Below are 21,316 nucleotides of genomic sequence, written 5' to 3'. Positions count from 1 at the left end.
TTTATTTCTTTATTTTGTCTTATTTCTTACCTGTAAGCTGAATGGTGATGAAAGGGAAACTTTTGTTTCTTGTTTCTTTTTTTTTTTTCATAGGTCTGGGGAATTTCTTTTCTAACATTTGTTGGAACCTAACTGAGTTGTCAGACCACGGTCCTGAGCTTCATGCCTGGTACTTTACTATCAATGAACTCCTTGATGATAGGGATGGGGTTTTTCATCTCTGCATTACACACAGCTCTTAGTCGTAAGACCAAGGCCAGAGAACACCAAGTCCTCAGCTCAGAAATTACACACTGACAAAGGTTTTCAAAGTCTTCCTACGTGTTTGACATCCAGTCTTATCTCTGTACAGACAAGTTATTTATCTTACCTCCTTCATCAAGGGTCATGAATTTCCTTTTACTTTGAATAAAGGAATTTTTTTGTTTTTGTTTTTTTATTTTTATTGGGGAACAGTGTGTTTCTCCAGGGCCCATCAGCTCCAAGTCGTTGTCCTTCAATCTGGTTGTGGAGGGCGCAGCTCAGCTCCAAGTTGTTGCCGTTTTCAATCTTTAGTTGCAGGGGGCGCAGCCCACCATCCCATGCGGGAATTGAACCGGCAACCTTATTGTTGAGAGCCTGCGCTCCAATCAACTGAGACATCCAGCCGCCCCTCTGGAAGCTCAGCGGCTCGTTGTCTTCAATCTAGTTGTGGAGGGCGCAGCTCACTGGCCCATGTGGGAATCGAACTGGCAACCCTGTTGTTCAGAGCTCGTGTTCTAACCAACTGAGCCATCCGGCCGCCCCTGAATAAAGGAAATTTTAAAAGATTTTTATTCAGTTAATATTTGTGAAGCATCTACCTTGTGCCAAGCCATCTCACATAACTTATCTCGTTTAATCTAAATCCCAACACGATCCAGGCACCTCCCACATGCCCTTCATAAGAACATGTGGGCATGTTCTGATGGGAGTTCTGGAAGCCATTGTCTAGTGTCTAAATACAACAGTTCCTTTCACCCACAGACATTTCACCCACAGACAATCTCATTTTGCTCAACGGCTAATTACAGTGTATGTAATTAGTATTAACCTGAAAACTTTTTCAACCTTTTCTTCCTTTGTTGCTAAACCCTCATCTAACATCAGCTGCATTTCTGGAATCACCTGTTGCTTCATATCCATTCTGGGCAGAAAGTCTTGTCTCTCTGACATCTAGACCATTGTTTCATGTGTGAGTAAGTTAACCAAGAATTAAGAATTCTGGTTCATTTCTCTGGCTTAGCTGGATGTTTGCCACATTCCTCCTCTTTGTGTTTTAATCTTTGTCAAAAATATTTTTAAATGTGTGGCTATTCTTTCCCGTCTGTAAAATATTCTGGATGTAATTTAATTTCATGTTGCTTCAATGAAGAATCTTTCATTGCCCAGGGTCATCAGTCTGAAGACTTCTTTTTGTGTGATAAATGCAGGAGGTGAGAGTGTGGTGGTGAGGGTTCTATTGTCCCCAGCACACCGCCTAGAATACTATTTCTTTTTAGGTTTTTTTTTAACTAACACTTGATACTAACTTTTTATCTTATGAATTGCCTTTCTTTCCTGAATCGACAGATGAAAAATAGCATTCAAATGAGTTCCGTTTTTTTCATTTGTTGAGGTTTATTATTGAAATGTGTAACAGCTGTCATTTGGAGCAACTTACTTTATAGGACAAACCAAAAGAGGTTAAAAAAAACTTCTTTGAGAATTGGTTGGTTGGCTTTCTTTATGAAATAGTATGGCTGGTCCTTCCTGCTTAGCGGACTGCAGGAAACCGTGGTGTGTACTTTGTGAATTTCCATGTGCCTTCCCCTAGTGACAGTGGCGTTGGGTTATATCTGCTTGAACAGATATCGGTTGATATCTTCTCTGAAATCAGGAAATGCTGTTAAAGACTCTATGGGCTTTGCAGCCAGATGGGCCTTGTGCCTTGGGAGCTGAGACCTCTGGACATTGGTCTTCTTGATTGTGGATGTCGGTGATAATGCCTGCCATGTAGGATTGTTTTAGGGAGGAGATGAGATGATAGAAGTAAAGCACTCAGGTAAAACTTAAGTGTTGTCACCTCCCCCCCAAAAATGATAAATATGTATTAATTAACTAATGGGAGGAATCCTTTCACAATGTATGTATATATATCAAATCATTATGATGTACACCTTAAATATATTACAATCTTATTTCTCAATTATACCTTAATAAAGCTGGGGAGGGGGAGAAATAAAGCACTCAGTACTGTGACTGACACATAATAAACACTAAAAAGAAAATAACTATTTTTGTTATTATTCATCTGCTTATTGAATTAATTAATTCATTTATCCATTCAGCATAGATTTATTGAAAGCCTACTGTGTGCCAGATGTTGGTCATACCAAGACCCATGTCCCTGCCCTAAGGAACTTCGGGTCCATTGAGAAATATGTTTAGTTTGACAAGCTTATATTGTATACCTGATGTGCCCTAGTATTTTGCATGTTGCCATCTTGATGCCACCTGATGAGTTCTCAACCTCTGGGAAATTACATCTACTTAGGACGCCAGAATGTAGCTTCTGGAAATAACCAAGTACTGGCTCAATGTGATTTTAAATACTTTGGGAATTCAGACTAAGGAAGGCTGGCTCCTGTCTTTTTTAATAGCATTTGTTGTTGTCAGAGAACAGACACACTCCAACTTTCAGATGCCGGAATGACTTCTGAATCTCAGCCAGAGGTATGGGGAGATGTCATCTATGCATCTGAGCACAGATTCCACTTAGAAGCAGTATTGACAATTCCGGTTGACACCAACAACCATTGGCCTCCTGGAAGGGATAGCTACAAACTGAGTGGCAGTTACTGTCTTCCAGGGATGGATGCTCATGCTGCCCCCTGCCCCGGGCATGCTGCCCCCTGCCCCGGGCATGCTGTCCCCTGCCCCTGCTTTCTCTATCTTTTTCCCGGCTGTCTCCTACCAATCTTTTCAAATTAGTCTCAGCTCAAGTATATCCTCCAGTAACCTTCTCTCCTTCTCACTGTCATAACTCTTAACTATACTCTACTAGCACTGTTGATTCATAGGTCTTACTTTCCTACTAGACCATGAACTCTTTGGTCCTCAGTTTCCGAATCTATAGAAAAAGAGACTTGAAGATGATTGATACTTAAGTCCTTTTCAAGACTGTCATTCTGTGAGGTACCGGGTCCAGTTTGACGGACACAACCAAGTTGGAAAATGGGAATGGTCTACTTTGGGGTATCCATTGGAATTAAATGGAAAGAATGCGAACTTGGAGATAGTACAGAACACCCAGATTCTCTCAAAGTCTCAGGCACACAGTGCTGTGTCAGGGCAAATGTTTAACACACAAATGAGCCCATACTCAAAAAACCAGGGCACAGCAGAAAGTGCACAGGCTCTAGAGTCTGGTGGGTCTGTCTACTATTCTCTAGCCAAATAATCTTGGGTATGTTACTTCTCCTTTCTGGGCCTCAGTTTCCCCTTCTGTAAAACGGATAGAAATGCTTGCTTCAGATGTTGTAAATATTTAAATAATGATATATGTAAAGTCCTTGGCCCATAGTAGGTGCTTAATAAATATTCTCTACTATTTTATTTTCTCAGTTAGGAGAGACTGAAACCAGTTGTGAGCATTGGATCTAAAATAAATGTAATTTAGAACCTTTGAATTTTAGCATTAGAAGGGATGTTATGTGTCAATTTCGCTAACTGCCGTAGCATCTCCTGATAAAATGTAGATTTGGCTTCATGTTTGTTATAGTTCTAGTCATGGGGCCCTTACCACCTCACAAGGCAGCTCATACACTTATAAAATCATTATTAGGCACTTCTTCCTTTTATCAAAGCAAAAATCTTCTTCCTAAATTTCTTCTATTGCCTGATCTTTGTTCTCTCCCTGGGTTCCCCACATAGCAAATCTACCCCTGCTTTCCCATGACAACCTTTCAAATGTTGGAAGGGCCTTTGAGCAACTCTAGAGTCTTTTCTCCTTCAGACTAACACCTGCAGGTCTTTCAGATGTGTCTCATGGGAGCTGGTTCCATACCTCTTACCAGCATCCTCTAGACATAGGTGAGGCCCTGGTAAAAAAAACTTTGCTGCTCTTCCTGTTCCCTTTCTGTTTGGTATATGGGAGATTGAGTATGGTTCGGAGGATATAAATATGCATGTGTGAGTAGATAATATTCATTCATTGACCCAACAGACATTTAATGGATATTTAACAATGTTGTGGACCTTTTCGTAGGTCTTGGGGGTACAGAGATGAATAAAATATAATTTTTGACCTCAAATTGCCCCCTATCTAGTGGGGAACAGAGACACATTAAGAGACCATTTTGAAAAGGTGTGTCAGTGAGAGTGTTCACCTGATCTGTAAGGCTGAGGGGAAGAAGCTAGAGTGGTTTGTTTTCACATATGTCTTACTCAGCAGCACTGTAGAATCATCTTGAAGAAACCAGGTGTCCCTTTCCTCTTTTCAGTCATTTGGCAAGTATAATGGTGAGTTGCCCTCATATTCACTTGTGCCGTTGTTACAACACTCCAAGCATGCTTTTACCTCAGGGCCTTTGCACATGAGATTCCCTCTGCCTGGAATACCCTTCCCTCGGTTAGGGGATCTGGCTGACTCTTTTCCCTCAAGTGTCTGTTCTCTTGTTACCTCAGCAGTAAGGTCTTACCTGCCCACCATATTAAAAAATTGTAACTCTGCCCCCCCACACTGCCCTTCCTTCTCTGCTTTATTTTCTCCCCAGAACTCCCCATCATCTGACCAACTTTATATTTAATTTATATGTTTCTTGTCTCATTCCCTTACTCAAACCAGAATATAAATTCACTAATGGCAAAAACCAAGTCTTTTTATTCTCTGCTATATTCCCAGTGAATGGAACTATGCCTGACACATCGTAAATGCTCAGTAAAAATATCTGGGATAAATGAATACAGTGCTTGGATTCAGCCCTCAGGTTGGAATCTCATCCCTTGATAAGAGAACCCTATCAAAATTCTACTCTTTCTTCAAAGCCCAACTCAAATGCCCCTGCCTCCAGGAAGCCTTCACGACTCTGCTCTGTTAGAATCAGTCTCAACCTCCTCTCTGTTCCCATATGTAGCTTTAAAGAAAACAATCTCTGGTACATTTATTAAATTTTGCTGAGCTATAAATAATGTTTATATTTGTCTTTCCCTTTTACATAATAAATCCCCTGAATGCAGGAACAATTTCTTGGTCATATGAGGGCCTACTCATAGTATCTAGCATGGAGTGGGTACCAGTTATATGTGGAATATGTGTGTCTATTACATTATGTGCTCCAATGCAAAAGAAAAACAGCAGAAACATTCTCTACCTTCAAGGAAGTTGGGGCTTCACTGAGGAGATAGCATCCTCGTAGGCAATAGTGTAAGGCAGTGTGCGGCTGGGAGAAGGGAAAAAGAGAACATCTACCGAACATCGGTTATATACCAGGCATTTTACATGCATTATCACTTTTAATCCTTCTAATAACTCCATGAAAAAAGTAATATTATGTCCATTTTACAGATGAGATTACTTCTGCAGAAAGAGGCAAAGTAGGAATGCAGAATGTGGGGATGAAAAGAAATAGCATATATTAAGAAATTCTGAGAGCTTTCCTATCACTGCTTCCCTTCCCTGTGACTCTGGAGTAGATGTATAGGTTTGGGGTGAGGGAATAAGACAAGAAACCAAGGCATGGAGAGGTTAGTTTAACTTCGCCAGGGTCACACAGCAACAGGCTGAAGCTGCAGTTCTTACAAGTCCCCATGCAAGGTCAGTGATGCTGGGACCGGGACCCCCTTTAGAGCAGCAAGCCTTTAAACCACACTTAATCTGAGACAACTGTGTGAACTACCAACAGAAAACAAATTTCTGACTAGTTGGCTTTCCTAACGCTGAGTTTGCAGGAGAAAAGCCATTGCTCAGGAAGCCCAACATGTGTAAACACCCACAGAGGTGGGACAAGAGGGGGCAGGGCCCTGGATGTCACAATCGCAAAGCATCCCCGGAGTCAGTTTTAAGAGAAGAGACTCCAACACAGGCTGTGTGCTTCCCTTGAGTCCTCACCTGATGCCAGACGCTGTGCTGTGCCTTTGCACAAAGGCCGGGGGCGGACAGAGAGAAGGCATGAGCCGGGAAGTTGCCCAGGCCTAGGTTCATGCAAATCCCAGCCCTGGAGCCTCGTTGACTTTGGGCAGGTTATGTAACACTTCTTAGCCTCCCTTTCCCTATCTGCACAATGGGCCTCATGTAGCCATTTCACACAGGATTAAATTAGGCAATCTTACTAGGCACAAAGCAGGCACTGAATCAGCTGTAGCTGTTCTTTGTCCATATGCTAATAGAGTTAATCCTCACAGTGATCCTTTGATTGTGAGGATAAGGGATTATCCCTGTTTTTCCAGATAAGGGAACAGGCTAATGAAGCTTAAATGACTTACCCAAGGTTCTACAGGAAGCGTGGTTTTTGAGCCACACACAGGTCTACATGCAGTAGCAGCCACAGAGCTCTCTGACCCTCTTTTGGGCGAGTTCAGATTTCAAGGCTGCTGACAGCCAGGAAAGCCACCTCAGGACTGGCAGGGAGGGAGTCCCGGGATGTGGAATTGGCTGCAGTTAAGCCTGCATGCCGGTTACCGCCATGCAGGTGATCTTGAGGTGACTGGGGATTTTATCATGTGCTTTGAGAACAGAATTTCAGCCTGAGCTAGGGGTTCTAACATCCACAAAAATTCCTTACTCAACTCAGAAGTTTTCATCCACAGCAGCTACCCACCTGGCTTCTCCCTTGGGGGCTTTGCAGATGAGGGGAGTAGCTGTTAGGTTGCTGGAGAATGACGATTTTTGAAGACAGAAAAAGCAAGCTGGGCAGGTTGGCAGTGCAGAAATGCTGAGGTGCCTTCAGGCCAGCCCTGTAAGGGGACAGCTTCTCTGCTGCTGCCATCAGCCGGGAGGATGTCACCTTTGGAGTCCCGCTATTATAACCCCCTCCAGGACCTTACGTGCAAGAGAAACAACTTCTATCCAGAATGACTGGAGAAATGAGGGGTTATAATGAGCTATGATGGTAACACGTCTTAGAGTTTGAAGACAAATTTAAATGCTTAACAGAAACTATCAAGGATAATTTACCTTTTTTCTTAAGTGGTTCAAAAAAGCCTCAGAGGTATTTCAAGACCTCAGAATGGTTGTCAATGACATTTTAGTTCAAAGGGAGTAACTGTGGTCACATCAAAAGGTACTGGATTTGGAGTCAAAAGATCTAGGCCAGGGGGTCAGCCAACTATGGCCCCCAACGCCACGTTGAGCCCGCTGCCTGTTTTTCTAAATAGTTTTATTGGAACCCAGCCACAGTCATTTGTTTATGTATTGTCTATGGCTGTTTTCATACTGCAATGGCAGAGTCGTCATGACAGAGACCGGGGACCCAGCATTCCTAAACTATTTACTCTCATGCCCTATCCATAAAAATTTTGCCAGCCCTGATTTAGACTAACATTCAGCTCTGTAATGTAGGGCAAAGCACTATTTTCTCTCAGCTTCAGTTTCCACATCTGTAAAATGATGATTATCTCCCACAGGGTTGTTGTGAGAATCAAATGTGACAGAATGGGTGGGAAGGCACTTTGAAATCTCAGAATCTCTGTGGAAAGCTGGGCAGGGTTGGTTTTTATTGTTCACCTGAACTGTGCTAGAGGAGAACCCATCCAGAACATTTTTGGTTTATGTTTTGTTTTCCAATCCCTGATGTCAGCTTCTTGTCGTGTTCTGTCCTTTCCCCGGGTACCCGCTCTCTACCTCTTCTCCCCAACATAAACGCATTCTGGTCAGATGCTTCTAGAAGAGAAGAATTAATACGAATGTGTTTATACATTCTTTCACTTAGCAAATATTTGTTGGGTACCTACTATGTTCAAGGATGCAAACTTTTATAAGCTAGTTCTTGGTGTCTAAGGGAAGAAGTTAGGTATATCAATTACTATAGCAGAATAGAGATTCTGCTGTTATCATAGTAGGAAAACACATCATGTGTTTGTATGTGTGCATGCATGATTTACAAAAACAGAAATATTCAAGTTCAGATTAAAGACAAGCTTGTTAAGAAAAGAACCTGTTTAACCCCAAAACACTGAAGTGACTTAACATGTAGCCATTACGTATAACAGATTTCCCTTGAAAACTACATTCTCATTTTAAATTTCTATTCCAAACTCTCCAAGAAGGCATTTCCTGCCCATGCATGGTCACTGAAGACCCCTCACCCTTGCCTGTTGGACAGGACTAATGAGGACTGGTCATATTTAAGGGCTATAGATCTCCTGGGCATCCAGGAGCCAGATACTCACCATAGTTTCTAAATTTTGGAGGCAGTTTTTATTGCATAATATCTTTTATTTGTTGATTTTCTTTTTTCTTTATTGATGATTCAATAAACATAAGGTCAATAATTTAATTTTTCATTTGTTCAACTTGCTATCAAAATAAACTCATAAACTGAGAACAAAAATAAAGTTTAATTTTCTGTTCTGAAAATACTGCCACCATACCTTTATGGTCAAATCTTGCTACAGAAAATAAAGGAAGAAGATGTAGTTATTTGAAAAGGAAGAAAAGACTGTAAGGATCTTATCTCTGTCTAGGATGCAGATACATGTACACTTAGCTCTAGGCTCCAAACTGTGTCCCCCAGGCCTGCCCAGCATGGTGGCTCTCTGGGTCCCCACGGAAATAGTGTTGGCATTCTTCATAAATGTGTTTCATCTGTATTTTCTATGTCCATTTAAATACAGAACTGCAAATCCATAACCCATTACCAGTATATGGCCATCAAAATTAAAACCTAACATTCTTCCTCATTTTACTCTCCCCAACTACTAAAACAGTTTCCGAAAGAAATGAGGGTTGGGGTTTTCTATTTTCTACCTAGGGATTTATCCTCTGCAGACTGTTTTAAAAGAGAATATTTAGTTCCGTCGAGTATTTTTTGTTAAACTTAGCTGGGCTCTTCCTATGATGGCGAGAAGCACATGAAGAAGCCTATTTGTGAACCAGACTAACCAAGGTAGTTTCATTGTGCTGCCATTTTATCTTCTATCTTTCTATTCACAGGCAAGTTTTTCCACTTCTGCCCTCCTCTTGTATAATGCAGTGTTCTGTTTTAGAATTTGCAGTTCATTATTTTATATCAAGGAGAATCTCCAACCTTTTTCCCCTCTTCCTTTCTGAAATGATATCCATCTGGTTTTTAGTTTTCCCAAAAGCACTCTCATTCTTGATGTTAAATGCAATCTCTCTCTAAAGCTAGAGCCGGTACCGATAACACAGTTCTGCTTAATTGCAAACAGGTACTAAGATGAGAGTGGGGTTAGGACTGCTACAGGCAGATGGGTAAATTTGACACAAAAGTCCTTTCCTTCACCTGATCTTCAGAACTTTCTGAGGACCTGAGTGTGTTTTCCTCCCTCCTGAAGCAACGGTGTAAAACAAAGATAAAATATAGAATGTAAAAAAATCTGTATTTATTTTAGATTTCCATAAATATATAAATAATGAGAATGAAAGATGGTATATCAGGGAACATAAATCACTGGTAGGCATGATAAATTCCTCCACATATATTCCATCAGTATGATGAATCACAAGCTACTTGGATTTAGGTCCAATGTTTGCAGTTATGTGGTGAGTGTTTGGCTATATTTTTTCACAAATTAAACTTGGCTGGATAGATAGATCAACCGTCTGAACCATTTCCTAGAACTCATACCTAAGGTTTATCATTGAGATTATTGTTTCAAAAATGCCCTTTAGAACAGCTCAACTTGGTGCATGACTGTTTAAAAGAAATAATTGTAAAAAATATTTTAGTATAGAAAATGTTAAGGCTTTTCTTATATCCAAGGTAAATAGGAGTGATAAATTTGCATGATGAAAATGGATTTAATTAGATCAATTTAGTTAGGCTTGATAAGGTGGAACCAAATTTAAGATAAAAGATGTTTTTTTAACCAATGAAATTAGTCTCTTGTATTTTGGAGTTTGTAAAAAGTTTCCCAGAACATGTAGCAGAGTCTTGTAATTCACACACACCTCTCTCTTACACTCTTCTGTGTACACACACACACACACACACACACACCACAAACACAGTAAAATGGAAAGAGAAGGGTGCCAGCAGTTGGAGTGTGCTCAGCATTCTCTCTTCCTTCTTCAGTTACTATTTCTTGCTGGTGAAGGGCATACCTGGCCAAATTTGCCCCTGCCCCTGTCTTTTTCTGTTCTAACCCTGTTATTTCAAAACACAAAGGCATATCCTGGTGAGAATTGTCATTTGGGGTCTTCCATTTTGGAGACAAAAATGTGGTTGTGTTTCCTCATGATTCTTTGTTTTCATTCTATAAAGGATAACAAAGTCACCCGTTTTCTGATCCAGAACCCAACTTGTTTCCCCAGGTTCCCTCCTACAACCAACACAAACACAGACATTTACCAGCAAAACAGAAGCTGTTGGGAAGATTTTTTTGGCTGCTGAAATGGGCTCCTGTCACCAGGACGTGGCAGGCTTTTTGCTGTATTGTCTCCCAGCCCTGGCCCCTGTACTCCAAAGAGAGCTTTATGTAATCGGTCTTCCCTGACGTGTGATGTCCTGTCATTTTTCTCCCTTTCGGCTCTGCTGCCGCCCACAAATCAATAACATTGCCTGGGAAGTTCAAGCTGGTTTTGCAGCCATCCTGAGCTCTGTGTTTCTTAAAGGGTATGTCAGAAAATGTAAAGTTTCCTAATGATATTTCTGGCTGATGACACATGGCAGAGCTGATGGACTATTTATAATCAGTGGCACGATCGCAAGCACATTATTTTTATTTCACTTAGTGGGGAGCCCTGTCACTTGCCACCTCTCTTTGCAGACAAGTTGATGCCACCTCCACCTAAAGTAGTTAAATCCTCTTTGCAGAATGTGTCTGCACACTCCCCTTTGTGTGAGGAGCTCCCCAGTTCTTTCCAATAGCCCCTCCCCCCCTTTTATTGTTCTTGGGCTGAGAGGGGATGATTAGGGCAAAGAATGATTTGCAGCAACTGCTTTACATTCCGGCCATGCCTTCACTATAACGTCTCCAGTCTTTGCTACTCAGATCCTGCTACATTCCTTTGAGTGTGCATGTGCCTGGTGTGACTGAGGCAGCAGACACAGCTATTGCAGCCAGTGCTTGCCCCAGTTTTCCAGAACTGAGCATAACATAGCTGTCTTTTGTTGAGCGGCTACTATGTTCTAGGCAATGTACTTGGTAGGCATTTTATGTACAGTATCTCATTAACCCTCTCAGGCCTGTCTGCAACAAGTGCTATTATCTCCAGAGAAGAAATGGAGGGAAAAAACAGGAGATTGAATGGCTTGTCCCCAAGTGACACAGCTGGTAGGGAAAACCCCAGGATTCTAGTCCAAGTCTCTTCATAGACGATACTTGCTCTCTTTCCACTACCTTGTCCTGCCTGTTCCCCAGTAAATGGACATTTGTGTGTGTGTATATATATGGTGTGGATGTGCAGGAACACGTACCCATTCCCGGCTTGGGCAGCTCCTGTGAGTTTAAAGGCTGAGCAAGGTGACACATGACAAAATTCAAAAGTTCTCAACCTGGGGGTGAACCCGGGTGTAAAAGGAATCCCATGCTAGAGAAGGGTTTAAATTCACTACTGGGAAGTGTTACCTCTATAAAGATATTGAGCGCTCTCTCTCTCTCTCTCTCTCTCTTACAAAATGTTTCCACAGGACAGAGTTTAGGCTATGGATTCGTTAACTATATTGATGCAAAGGATGCAGAGAAAGCCATCAACACTTTAAACGGACTCAGACTCCAGACCAAAACCATAAAGGTAAGAGGTGGCATGCTGGCTCCTGATTTGTCAGGCACTTGTTCAATTCATCCCTTTGAACTAATAAAGCCAGGCGATGAGGGAGCTGGAAGCGGTGTTCATTATTCATCCAAAAGACATTTACCGGGGGTGCAGATCATTGCAGAGGTGAGGGCTGAGTGCAGGGAAGGGACGTGAGCTGTGGGCCCTCCAGTCCACAGGGTAGATGGAGTAGCAAGGATGACTGCTCCACCTAGACCGTCTGTGAGCCTAAGTCTGCAAAGTTGGCCAGAACCGAGCTACAGAAAGAAGCTGGGACAAGGCAGCTGTTCCAGGCAGAGTGAACCACCCTTGCCAAGCTGTGAAGATGTACCTAAATATTATCAGTGGGGAGCAGCATATAGAATAGTATGGCCTATGTTTGAAGGGGGAGGTAATGAAAAGATGAGGGTGAGAGGCAGGCAGGGGCCTAGTGTGGCAGGCTGAGTAGCTTGGCTTCACCGAAGAGTGGAGAGGAGCCTCCTAACAAAGACACAAAACCAGTTACCAATAAACAGTAATGTAATAGAGCAGGTCCTAGCAAATCCATGGGAACACAGTAAAGGAATGACAGAAAAAGGAACATTCCAGCCATCTGAAAATAATCAGACCAGTAGATAATACGTCAGGAGGGGTTAAGTGGAAAAAGAAAAACAGTTACCCAGAGCCTGCTCCTCCAGGCAGAGGTTTCTGTGGCTGGATATTCACTCTCAGTTCAGACTTCACCTTGCGGGGCTCCCTCAGGAGGTGGTGCTGTTTGCTTTGAGGCTCACTTCTAACAGCCAGTGGTGAGCTCCCAGATGGAGTCTGCCTGCTCCTCAGCCTCCCTTTCCCTTTTTCCCCACCTCCAGGCAGCATCCTGTTTGGGGGCAGCTGCCAGCCGATTAATGAGTCCCATCCTTCATAGCCTATTACACCATGGGGAGGTGTCTCCTGGGCACTCTTATCCTCATGACAGCAAGTCTGATGCAAAGTAGGACAAAAGAGAAACCTCTCCCAGAATGGAAATCTGTAGATGGCACCCACTCTCAGTGTCTGAAAACACAAAACCAGAACTTTTTAGTACAACAGTATTACTTTTTTCCAAAATCCAGACTGACAGAGGAGACTAGTGATATAAGATAATCTTAGCTTGGAGATAATCAAAATAAAAATACAACCAAAACAAAACAAAAACCTTCTCTTTTTTGGAATATATTATTTGATTGCCTGTCTTTCTTTCCTTCTTTCTTTCTTTTCTCCTTCCTTCCTTCCTTCTTTCCTCCCTCCTTCCATTCCTTTCTTTTCTTTCTCCCTTCCTCCCTTCCTCTCCCTTTCCTTCCTCCCTTCCTTTCCTTCCTTCCTTCCTCTCTCTGTTCCTCCCTCCTTCCCTTGCTCCTTCCTTCCTTCCTTTCTTTCTTCCAAGCAGCTTTACTTTTCCAATTGAGTTTAGCTTATTTTTAAAGGTGATTGCTTTCCTGATCTCATGCAGTCTGTGGTGGTACACAGCGACCCCCAAATGGGCCTGATTCAGGTTGCCTCAGTCTCAGCTTAGAACCAATCCCTATGAGTTCTCTAAGGGGGAAATAATTGAGAGTTGTTTAATTATGGGGTAGTCCTCTGAGAGGCAGGAGGATTAATTTATTTCAAAGGAAAAACATACCTATTTCCGTGCTTTAAGTAAAGATGGGATGCTCATATCACGTGACTCTTTGATGAGGCCACACCAGGTTGAGAGCTGTATTTGTGGGTTTGATTGATTTTTCTGTTCTATCCAATTCAGCATTAGAGTGTCAGACATTTACTCCTTTCTTGATGGACACCTGACCTTGAAATGAGAAAGACACTTTTCTTTACAGTTTTCTTGAAATCCAAACTTCCCCAAGAGCTTAGGATCAACTCATCAGCCATCCATTCTGCATTTTTTTTCCTTAAATATTCCATGAAGCCGTTGGCATTTCTCAAAAGACTAAATGGACCTAGCTTTTCTGATCTCAGAGTGCACCCCTTGCCCATCACGCCGTGAGAAGCAATGCTTTGTCTAAGTGGATCTTAGAGACAAGGAACATTGATTACTTTCTGTGTGTGAGGAGCCAGTCTGCCTCCTTCCCTTCTCTCTATTCTTTTCTCATCCCCTCACCCACCCCGTGCTCACTCTGCATCAAAACGCTGCAAACACATTTGTACCCAACAGTAACATGGGCTTCCGAGGCGCTGTAGGATTCAACATGCACGACGCCACGGCTGAATCAATAATTTCCATTCTCTACTACGAATGAAAATTTAATGTGCAAACCTGGGGATTTCAGCCCTTTCATTAAAGCAGTTTATTTGCCATACTAAAAATTAAGTTTGAGTGATAGGTTCCTTTATTAACTTTTCTTCCCTTTCCTAAAGGGACATAGTGTTTAAGGTAAAAATCATATTAAAGGGGAGGAAGAAAAGCAAACCTTTTTCGTGTGTTGTTAATAGTCTCATCATTTATTAATTTTTACAAATTGCTTTTCTGCCTTTCAGGCCACTGTTTACTTCTGCTTCAGTTTGCTTTGATAAGTGACATGAGATTTATCTCTCTATTCTGACTCCCATGAAGGAATAGATGACTTGCTTAGTTGGAAAAAACAAGTATCTTCTTTAGAAACATGCATTACAGAGATCTCCTCAGAACCATCTAGTACAAGTTTGCAAACTTTAGTCGTTTGTGTCTCCTTTCCATATTTATGAAGCATTTTTGGAGTGTTTCATGCAAAACACACTACTTTAAATGTAACGCACAACATAGATGCAGGCAAACCAAGAGTTAATTCCTAAGCTTTGCCGGTTAATGATTAACAACTAGATTCAGAGATAGTTCTGGAAAGCCCTCGGGGATACTGGAGACTATAGTGAGAGGACAGCTAGCTTTCTTCAGCTACCGCTGATTGTTTAAGCCCAGATTTTTGCTACATCTTCCCATTGTTCAATAGAAACTGAAATCTAGATTTTTATTTTTTTTATGCCAAATCTCCCAATTTCCAAAGGGTAGATGCCAACTCACAAAAATTTAAAGGATTATGTACGTGGGCCAAACAAAACTTAATAGTTGACCTGTGGGCAAGCAGTTGGCAGCCTCCGAACTCAAATTTAAATACACAAACACTGTTTTGCTGATTGGAAGTGAATGACTCAGTACTCATTTGACACTGCACACATGAGGGTTATACTCCCTGGGCTGCTAGTTGAATGTGCCCACAGATGATGGTTCCTTGTTAACAAATATTCATTTCCCCCTTATTAAGAGGGATGCAATATACGGAGGGTGTGTAGAGGAGAGGGCAAGGCCAGGTCTCTGTCCTCAAGGAGAATACCATCTAGACATAGACACAGGAAGGGCATAACTCCTAAGTGAGCCCCAGTGTAGTGTGGATGACTACAGATACAGGTTGGTGCAAAAGGAATTGCAGGTCTTGCATTTATTGTTAACCTTGTAAACCACAATTACTAATAACTTGCCTATCTCGAAAAGCAAGTGTCTTCTTTGGAAGCACGCATTAGAGATCTCCTCGGCACCGTCTAGTCCGTGTTTGCCAGCATGTGACTGCAGAGGATTTGTTCTTTGGATTATACCTGTGTTTGTGGGACAAAGTGGCCAGGTTCCCAGCACTCATCTTGGATTGAGGCTCAGAGAGATGAGGTGACTTGTCCAGGGCACCTAAATAGCCAGCACTGACACTACGTTAGCGTCCAAACAAACGTTCTGTGAAGGATTCTGTCAGAAGAAGAGCTGCTTAATGTGTGACCATGAACAGGAAAGAAACATCATCATCATCATCATCATAATAATAATAATAATAATAATAATAATAATAATGCTTACATTGAGTATTTACTCTGTGTCCAACACTATGTTAACTCCCTTACATGCTTAATAACATTTAATCCTTAAAACATCCCTAGGGCTAGATGTTTTATACATATCAGTTCTAATTCTTAAAATAGTCCTGTAAGGAGGTGCTATTTATACAGATGAGGAAACTGAGGCCAAAAGGGGTTACGAGACTTACCCGTGATCACACAGTTGGTAGTGGCATTTGGAGTAATGAAAAATGTTCCAAAAGAGACTCTGGCAGTCAATTGTATACGTTGGAATGTCACACTGCCTGTTCAGCAGCACCTGCTTCCCGTGAGTGTGCGGCTGTGTATTTGACTCTGCACAAACACGGGTGATACTCCCTAACATGGGAATGAGATATAAAAAGCAAACAAATGAATCGCATGTCTCCTCCCGGTTCTTCAGTAAACAGACTTGTGGTTTGGGGCTTCTGCCGTCAACCTGGGCACAGACATGACTTAAGTTAATTTCTTCTCAGACCCCTGAATTCCAGGCTCTGTGTTAGGTCCTGGGATTTAGTTGACAGAGAAATGGCAGTGCCCTGGAGATTCTCCCATCCATGTGTGTCTTACAGGCATGGGTTTCCATTATCTGGCCTGCCAGAAAAGCCTGGCTTCCCACTTGAGAAACTGGGTCTTTTCCTAGCATTTCAACCCTGAGCCCAGTGGAGATGATTTGCCCCACTTAGGAATTTGGGAGTGCTGTTTGTTAGGGTTTTTTTTTCCACTTGTTTCCAAAATCGATCACTTTAGACTCTGGAAAGTGTTGGAAATGGCTGTGGATTCTAGATAATGATTCCCAGTACTCCTTACCCCACACCAATGCCTATCCCAGTCCTAAACCTCTCCATCGGGTCCAAATTAGTAGTTTCTGAATTTGCACTATAATTCCACCCTCTTATTAAGAAGCACGCCGTTGAATCCACTTGCAGTGGTCCAGCTCTTCATTGCATTAATTAGGAACAAAGAAAATTAGATGGTTCTGTAGTACTTCAAAAGAGGGATCCATTTACCTAAAGTTTGGATTCGTGTTCAAGTTACAATGAGCACTTTTAGAAATAAGTGATTCAAAATGGGATTTGAGGGTTTGAAATCACTCCCATTAAAACTTGTACAGTAGTGGGACCCCTGCTTGGTTGGACTTTACCTAAATTTGAGAAGTAGGATTAGATAAGTGTTCTCTGCTCTGCCTCTGGAAGCGCCTGTCTCATAAAGGATACACACATGCAAAGGATCAACGGATGGGGGGGTCATGGGGCGACAGGGGTTCCAATTTGATTTGGAGGGGGTGTGGGGAAGTGGGGCTTTATGTAAGGTTTGAGCAGGAGAGGGACCCAGTCAAAGTAAAGTTCTAAGAAGGTTCATCTGGCAATGATGTGTCTCTTGGGATGTTTGATGAATGACACTAGCCGCTTGCAGGCTGCTGTGGTAGGTTTTTGTCAGCATTAGATAATGGTTTTCTTCAGCTCTACTGGGAGCTTTTTTACTCATTTTAAAAGCAAGACATGCTTATTTATGAATTATTTGGAAAATGCATTATCATATAATGAAGGCACTATCAGCCATTTCCAACTCAATGCGGTTACTATTTACACATATATATATATATATATTTCCTTCTCTTTTTTTCATTGCATTACTTGTTTGCAAATGATTTTATGTCTTTTTTATAATTGCATTAAGCTATTACTCAAATTATAGAACTATGACTTTAAGTAAAACATTCCCAGAGCACAGCTCTTAATGCAAACTGGAGGTGTGAGTGATTTCAGGACTAGGTCAGGAATGAGGGGACAAAAGGGCTGTTTCTGCCACTCAGTGAACCAAAGAGAGTTGGCACTCAGTCAGGAGAGGGGTGAGAGCATAAGAAAGAAGCTTTATCATGAGGCAGCAGCCAGCTCCAGAGGGAGCAGGACTAGAGAAGGGGAAGGTGTGTTAGTGAAGGCTTTTCAAAAGGAAAAAAAACGTCCCTTCTCCAGGAAGGAAAGGGACAGACAGCTCTTTACTCCAGCCTCTCTGTGCTGTGATGCGGCTTAGCCATCTCTCCATTTTCACTTGATCCTTCTAAATGGCACTAATGGCGCCTCCAGGGGATCTGTCCACACTTGAGTTTTGCAGGTTCCAGTTTGCCCCTCCCGCTTCTTTCTCTTGCCAGAGGTCGCCAGGGAGCTGTACCTCCCTCCTCCCCCAGCACCCACCTGCCTTGCTACAGGCCTCTATTCCGCTGAGGCATCTTTTCTTTGCACTTGGCATAAGCAATTATTTCTCCTATCACTGCTCTTAATGCTGCCCGGAGAGTTAGCAGATCATTTTTTGCTGACGGATATCACCCCACCCAGAAATAATAGACTCCCTCCCTCAGTCTTGTTAATAATAAAGAGGCATTTTTCACTCCTCCCCCATTACAGCTATAGTCAGAGCTAGTGCAGGAGCTCTTTCCTGCCAAGGTCAGCAAGGGCGACTGGATCACTGAATCTCCAAGGAGCCAAGAGAGGGCACGTGGCAACGCCAGTAGAAACTGGAGACCCATTTACCCAGTTGTACCAAGCTGCTGTCTCTCTCCTGTGAGAGATTCTGTCTGGCTGCTGTTCTTCCCAGTGCTCTGTGAACTTCCTTTGAGTGAATAATTTCAGATACAGTGATAGGAGTTGGAGAGATAATTCCCCTGTTCTGTCTGTAGTGAGATCGATATGATCCCAGTATCTAAAACGTCCTCACAGTGTCTTGTATCTGGATCACAAAAGAAAACTGGGCAGGTCCAGGTTGGGAGGACACCTAGGTTTTCAGAAGTGTGTGGAATGGGGTTTGGGGGCTTTAGCGGTCTACAAGTGTAAAAGCAATCAACAATGTGTCGCGAGCTGCTTAAAAAAGAAACTCAGCACACCTTGGCTGTGTTAGGAGAATTGTGGATTCCAGGTCACAGGAAACAGCGATCCTTTCTTGTCCACTCTAGTGAACCCATCCCTGCTATCTGGTGTCCCCTTCTCAGCTCTGCGGCTTTAAAAATCCTGACACTCTAAGGGTTGTCCAGAGGCAAATGACAAAGACGACAAAGACCGGGCTCCACTCACATATTCACTCTTTAATGGGTGTGTTTCCATTCTCCAGTGGGGGAAAAAAACGTCTGCAGTGACTCTAAATCTTGTATTTTAAGAATCTGGGGAGAGAACCTATGTAGCTATCGGGGTAGAACATTTGCCTTGGGTGATAGTGAGTCCCTGATTGTCAAAGGTATTCAAATGGAGTCATTAGGGAATAGGTAGAAAGGATTCCTATACCAGACTGGAGTCTGACTGAGCGAAACTCAAGGTCCCTTCTAGCTCTGAAATGCTGTCACTTTATGTCATTTCTGGGCCTCTAGCTATTCTGTCCAATATAATAGCCACTAGCCACATGTGGCTATTAACATTTAAATTTAAATTAAGATGAAATAAAATGAAAAGTTCAGTTCCTCAGTCACACTAGGTACGTTTGAGGTACTCAGTTAGCTAGTGGCCACTATATTGAACAGCACAAATCCAGAATATGTTCATGATTCCAGAACGTTCCATTGGGCAATGCTGGCCTAAAACATCAATAGCCCTGGGGATAAAGAATCACTTCTCTGTGGTTACTATGAAGCCCCAGGTGAATCAGCTAGCCTATCAAAGATCATAGCTCATATCCAAGTTCCCCTTCTTATTATTCAGTCAAAAGAGCTCTGAGTTAAGATGGAGAGTCAAGTCCCAGCTCTGTCAAAAACTACCAGGATGGCCTTAGGAACTTACTTTACTTCTCTGGACTCATTTCTTCATCTGCAGAATGGTTCCTTCCAGCTCTAACAGTCTAACTAATAAAATATTATAGCATGATCTCTCCAGCTTGGTAACATTCCAGGGAAATGGCAGTTTGTGCCAAGCACGCGGCTTTTATTTCACATTAGCATGGCATAGTGGAAAGATCCCAAAACGTGGAGTCATGTCTTAGTTTGGCTAGTGTGACCTTGGACAAGTACTTTACTTCACTGAGGCAGAGTTTGTCATCTGGAAAATAGAAGTAGTAATTTCTCACTTACAGGTAATCATGGTTTACAGTGGGTGCTCAAATAATGCTCCCCAGAATGAAGATGACAGTGAATAGGGTTACTCCTAAGGTGAAAATTACATAAGGAGAGGAGAAGACATTTTTCCATCTATGTTTCAGAGACACGTAGGAGAATAAAGGAGTCTGAGCCTCACAAAGCCTCAGACAGCATACACAAAAGGCTTTGTATAGTGGACAGGCTTATGGAGCTTTCAGGTGGCCACAGTAATCTTATCAGTCTTTCATAAAGCAAGAGTCAGGAGTTGCTGTTTAGTGAGGAGACTGAGTATCTAAAGCCCTGAGTCTGAGACCAGCTCTTCCACTAATCAGGTTGTGAAACCGTTAGCCCATCTATCCCTTTTGGGGGCCACTAGACAGACAGCGAGATCTTGTACTAAGGAACCCCCCCTTGATAATTTAATGGACTTTTGAAAAGAAGTTGTAAACCATCACACCATTTTTTAAAAAGACGTATTTATTCACCCTACTGTGTGCCAGAGACTCTTATGATATTCTTGGATACTCTTGGATACTCTCCAATTCCCTGTAGCTCCTTCTCCACATGAGAGTCAGCCCCTGGGAAAGGAGCTCAACGTCATTGCATACGGTATGTTTATTATACATTTTCACTTCAATTCGTAGAGGATTTATTCAGTACCTGCCCCATGTAAAGCTTTGAGACTGTTGTCACAGGGGGTCTGCAGAAGCCACCAGAATGCTCAGACTATTAGGGCAGATGCAGTGTTAGCACAGATGGCTGTGATGGGAGGCAGGGTATGATAGCTGCTGCCATTGAAATGTGTGTCATCTGTAGAGTCCAAGGAAAAAGCAGTCATTTGTGCCTGGGCCTCTGGTGGAGGCAGCATTCAGGCTGGGCCTGGAAGGACGGACAGGAGTTCATTTTGCCTGGATGATAAACAAATAGCAAGAACAAAGGCATGGAAGTAGAAACGTTCAGCACATAGTCACCTTTTCTGTTTGAACTGAGGCCTAGGGTACATGGGGAGGTTAGTAGGAAAGGAGAGGTTGGGCTGGATCCCAGAGGGCTTGGTGCTCAGGTAAGGGATTTGAACTTCTACAGCAAGGTGCTGGAGGACCAGTGATGGTGTTTGGGCGGAGAGAAGTAGCACTTTCAGAACTCCCCTAGAAACGTTAGCATCCGGTTTTGCCCCGATAAAAGAGTATCATGTATCAGGTGACAGGTGGGGGAAGTAGGAAGAGTTGGGCCACATAAGCCGACACCTGTCCTGCCTGTGGGCAAAGCTGCAGCCACAGGCAATGGGGAAAGCTGATCCTCACAATCAAAGCCGTGGTTTCCAGGAGCCAGCTGGCTTTTTTCTTCTCTCCCTGCCCTTGGAGGTGGGATCGGAGGTCCCTGGGAGGGTTGATCTTAGAAGGCCCTGGCAGCACCAGAGTCTGTTCTCCTGGTCTCTTTCTAGTGGCTGTCCCCCAGGGAGCCGTATGCTCTGGGGA

At 42.7% G+C, this 21,316-nt stretch overlaps 1 protein-coding gene across 15 annotated transcripts in view; it reads left to right on the top strand.

Moving 5' to 3' along the window:
• ELAVL4 (ELAV like RNA binding protein 4) overlaps positions 1-21,316 on the top strand; it is a 158,824-nt gene that overhangs the window by 121,538 nt on the left and 15,970 nt on the right. For all 15 annotated transcript variants that reach the window (XM_081055324.1, XM_081055322.1, XM_081055326.1 and 12 more), the window contains one exon: positions 11,811-11,914. In XM_081055324.1, coding sequence (XP_080911450.1) covers positions 11,811-11,914 — 104 coding nt within the window. The remainder of the gene's footprint in view (positions 1-11,810; positions 11,915-21,316) is intronic.

This window comes from Rhinolophus hipposideros, assembly GCF_964194185.1.
Source record: "Rhinolophus hipposideros genome assembly, chromosome: 8".
NCBI lineage: Eukaryota > Metazoa > Chordata > Mammalia > Chiroptera > Rhinolophidae > Rhinolophus > Rhinolophus hipposideros.
The sequence above is the reverse complement of the archived record's forward strand: the minus strand, read 5'-3'. Positions and strand labels throughout refer to the sequence as shown.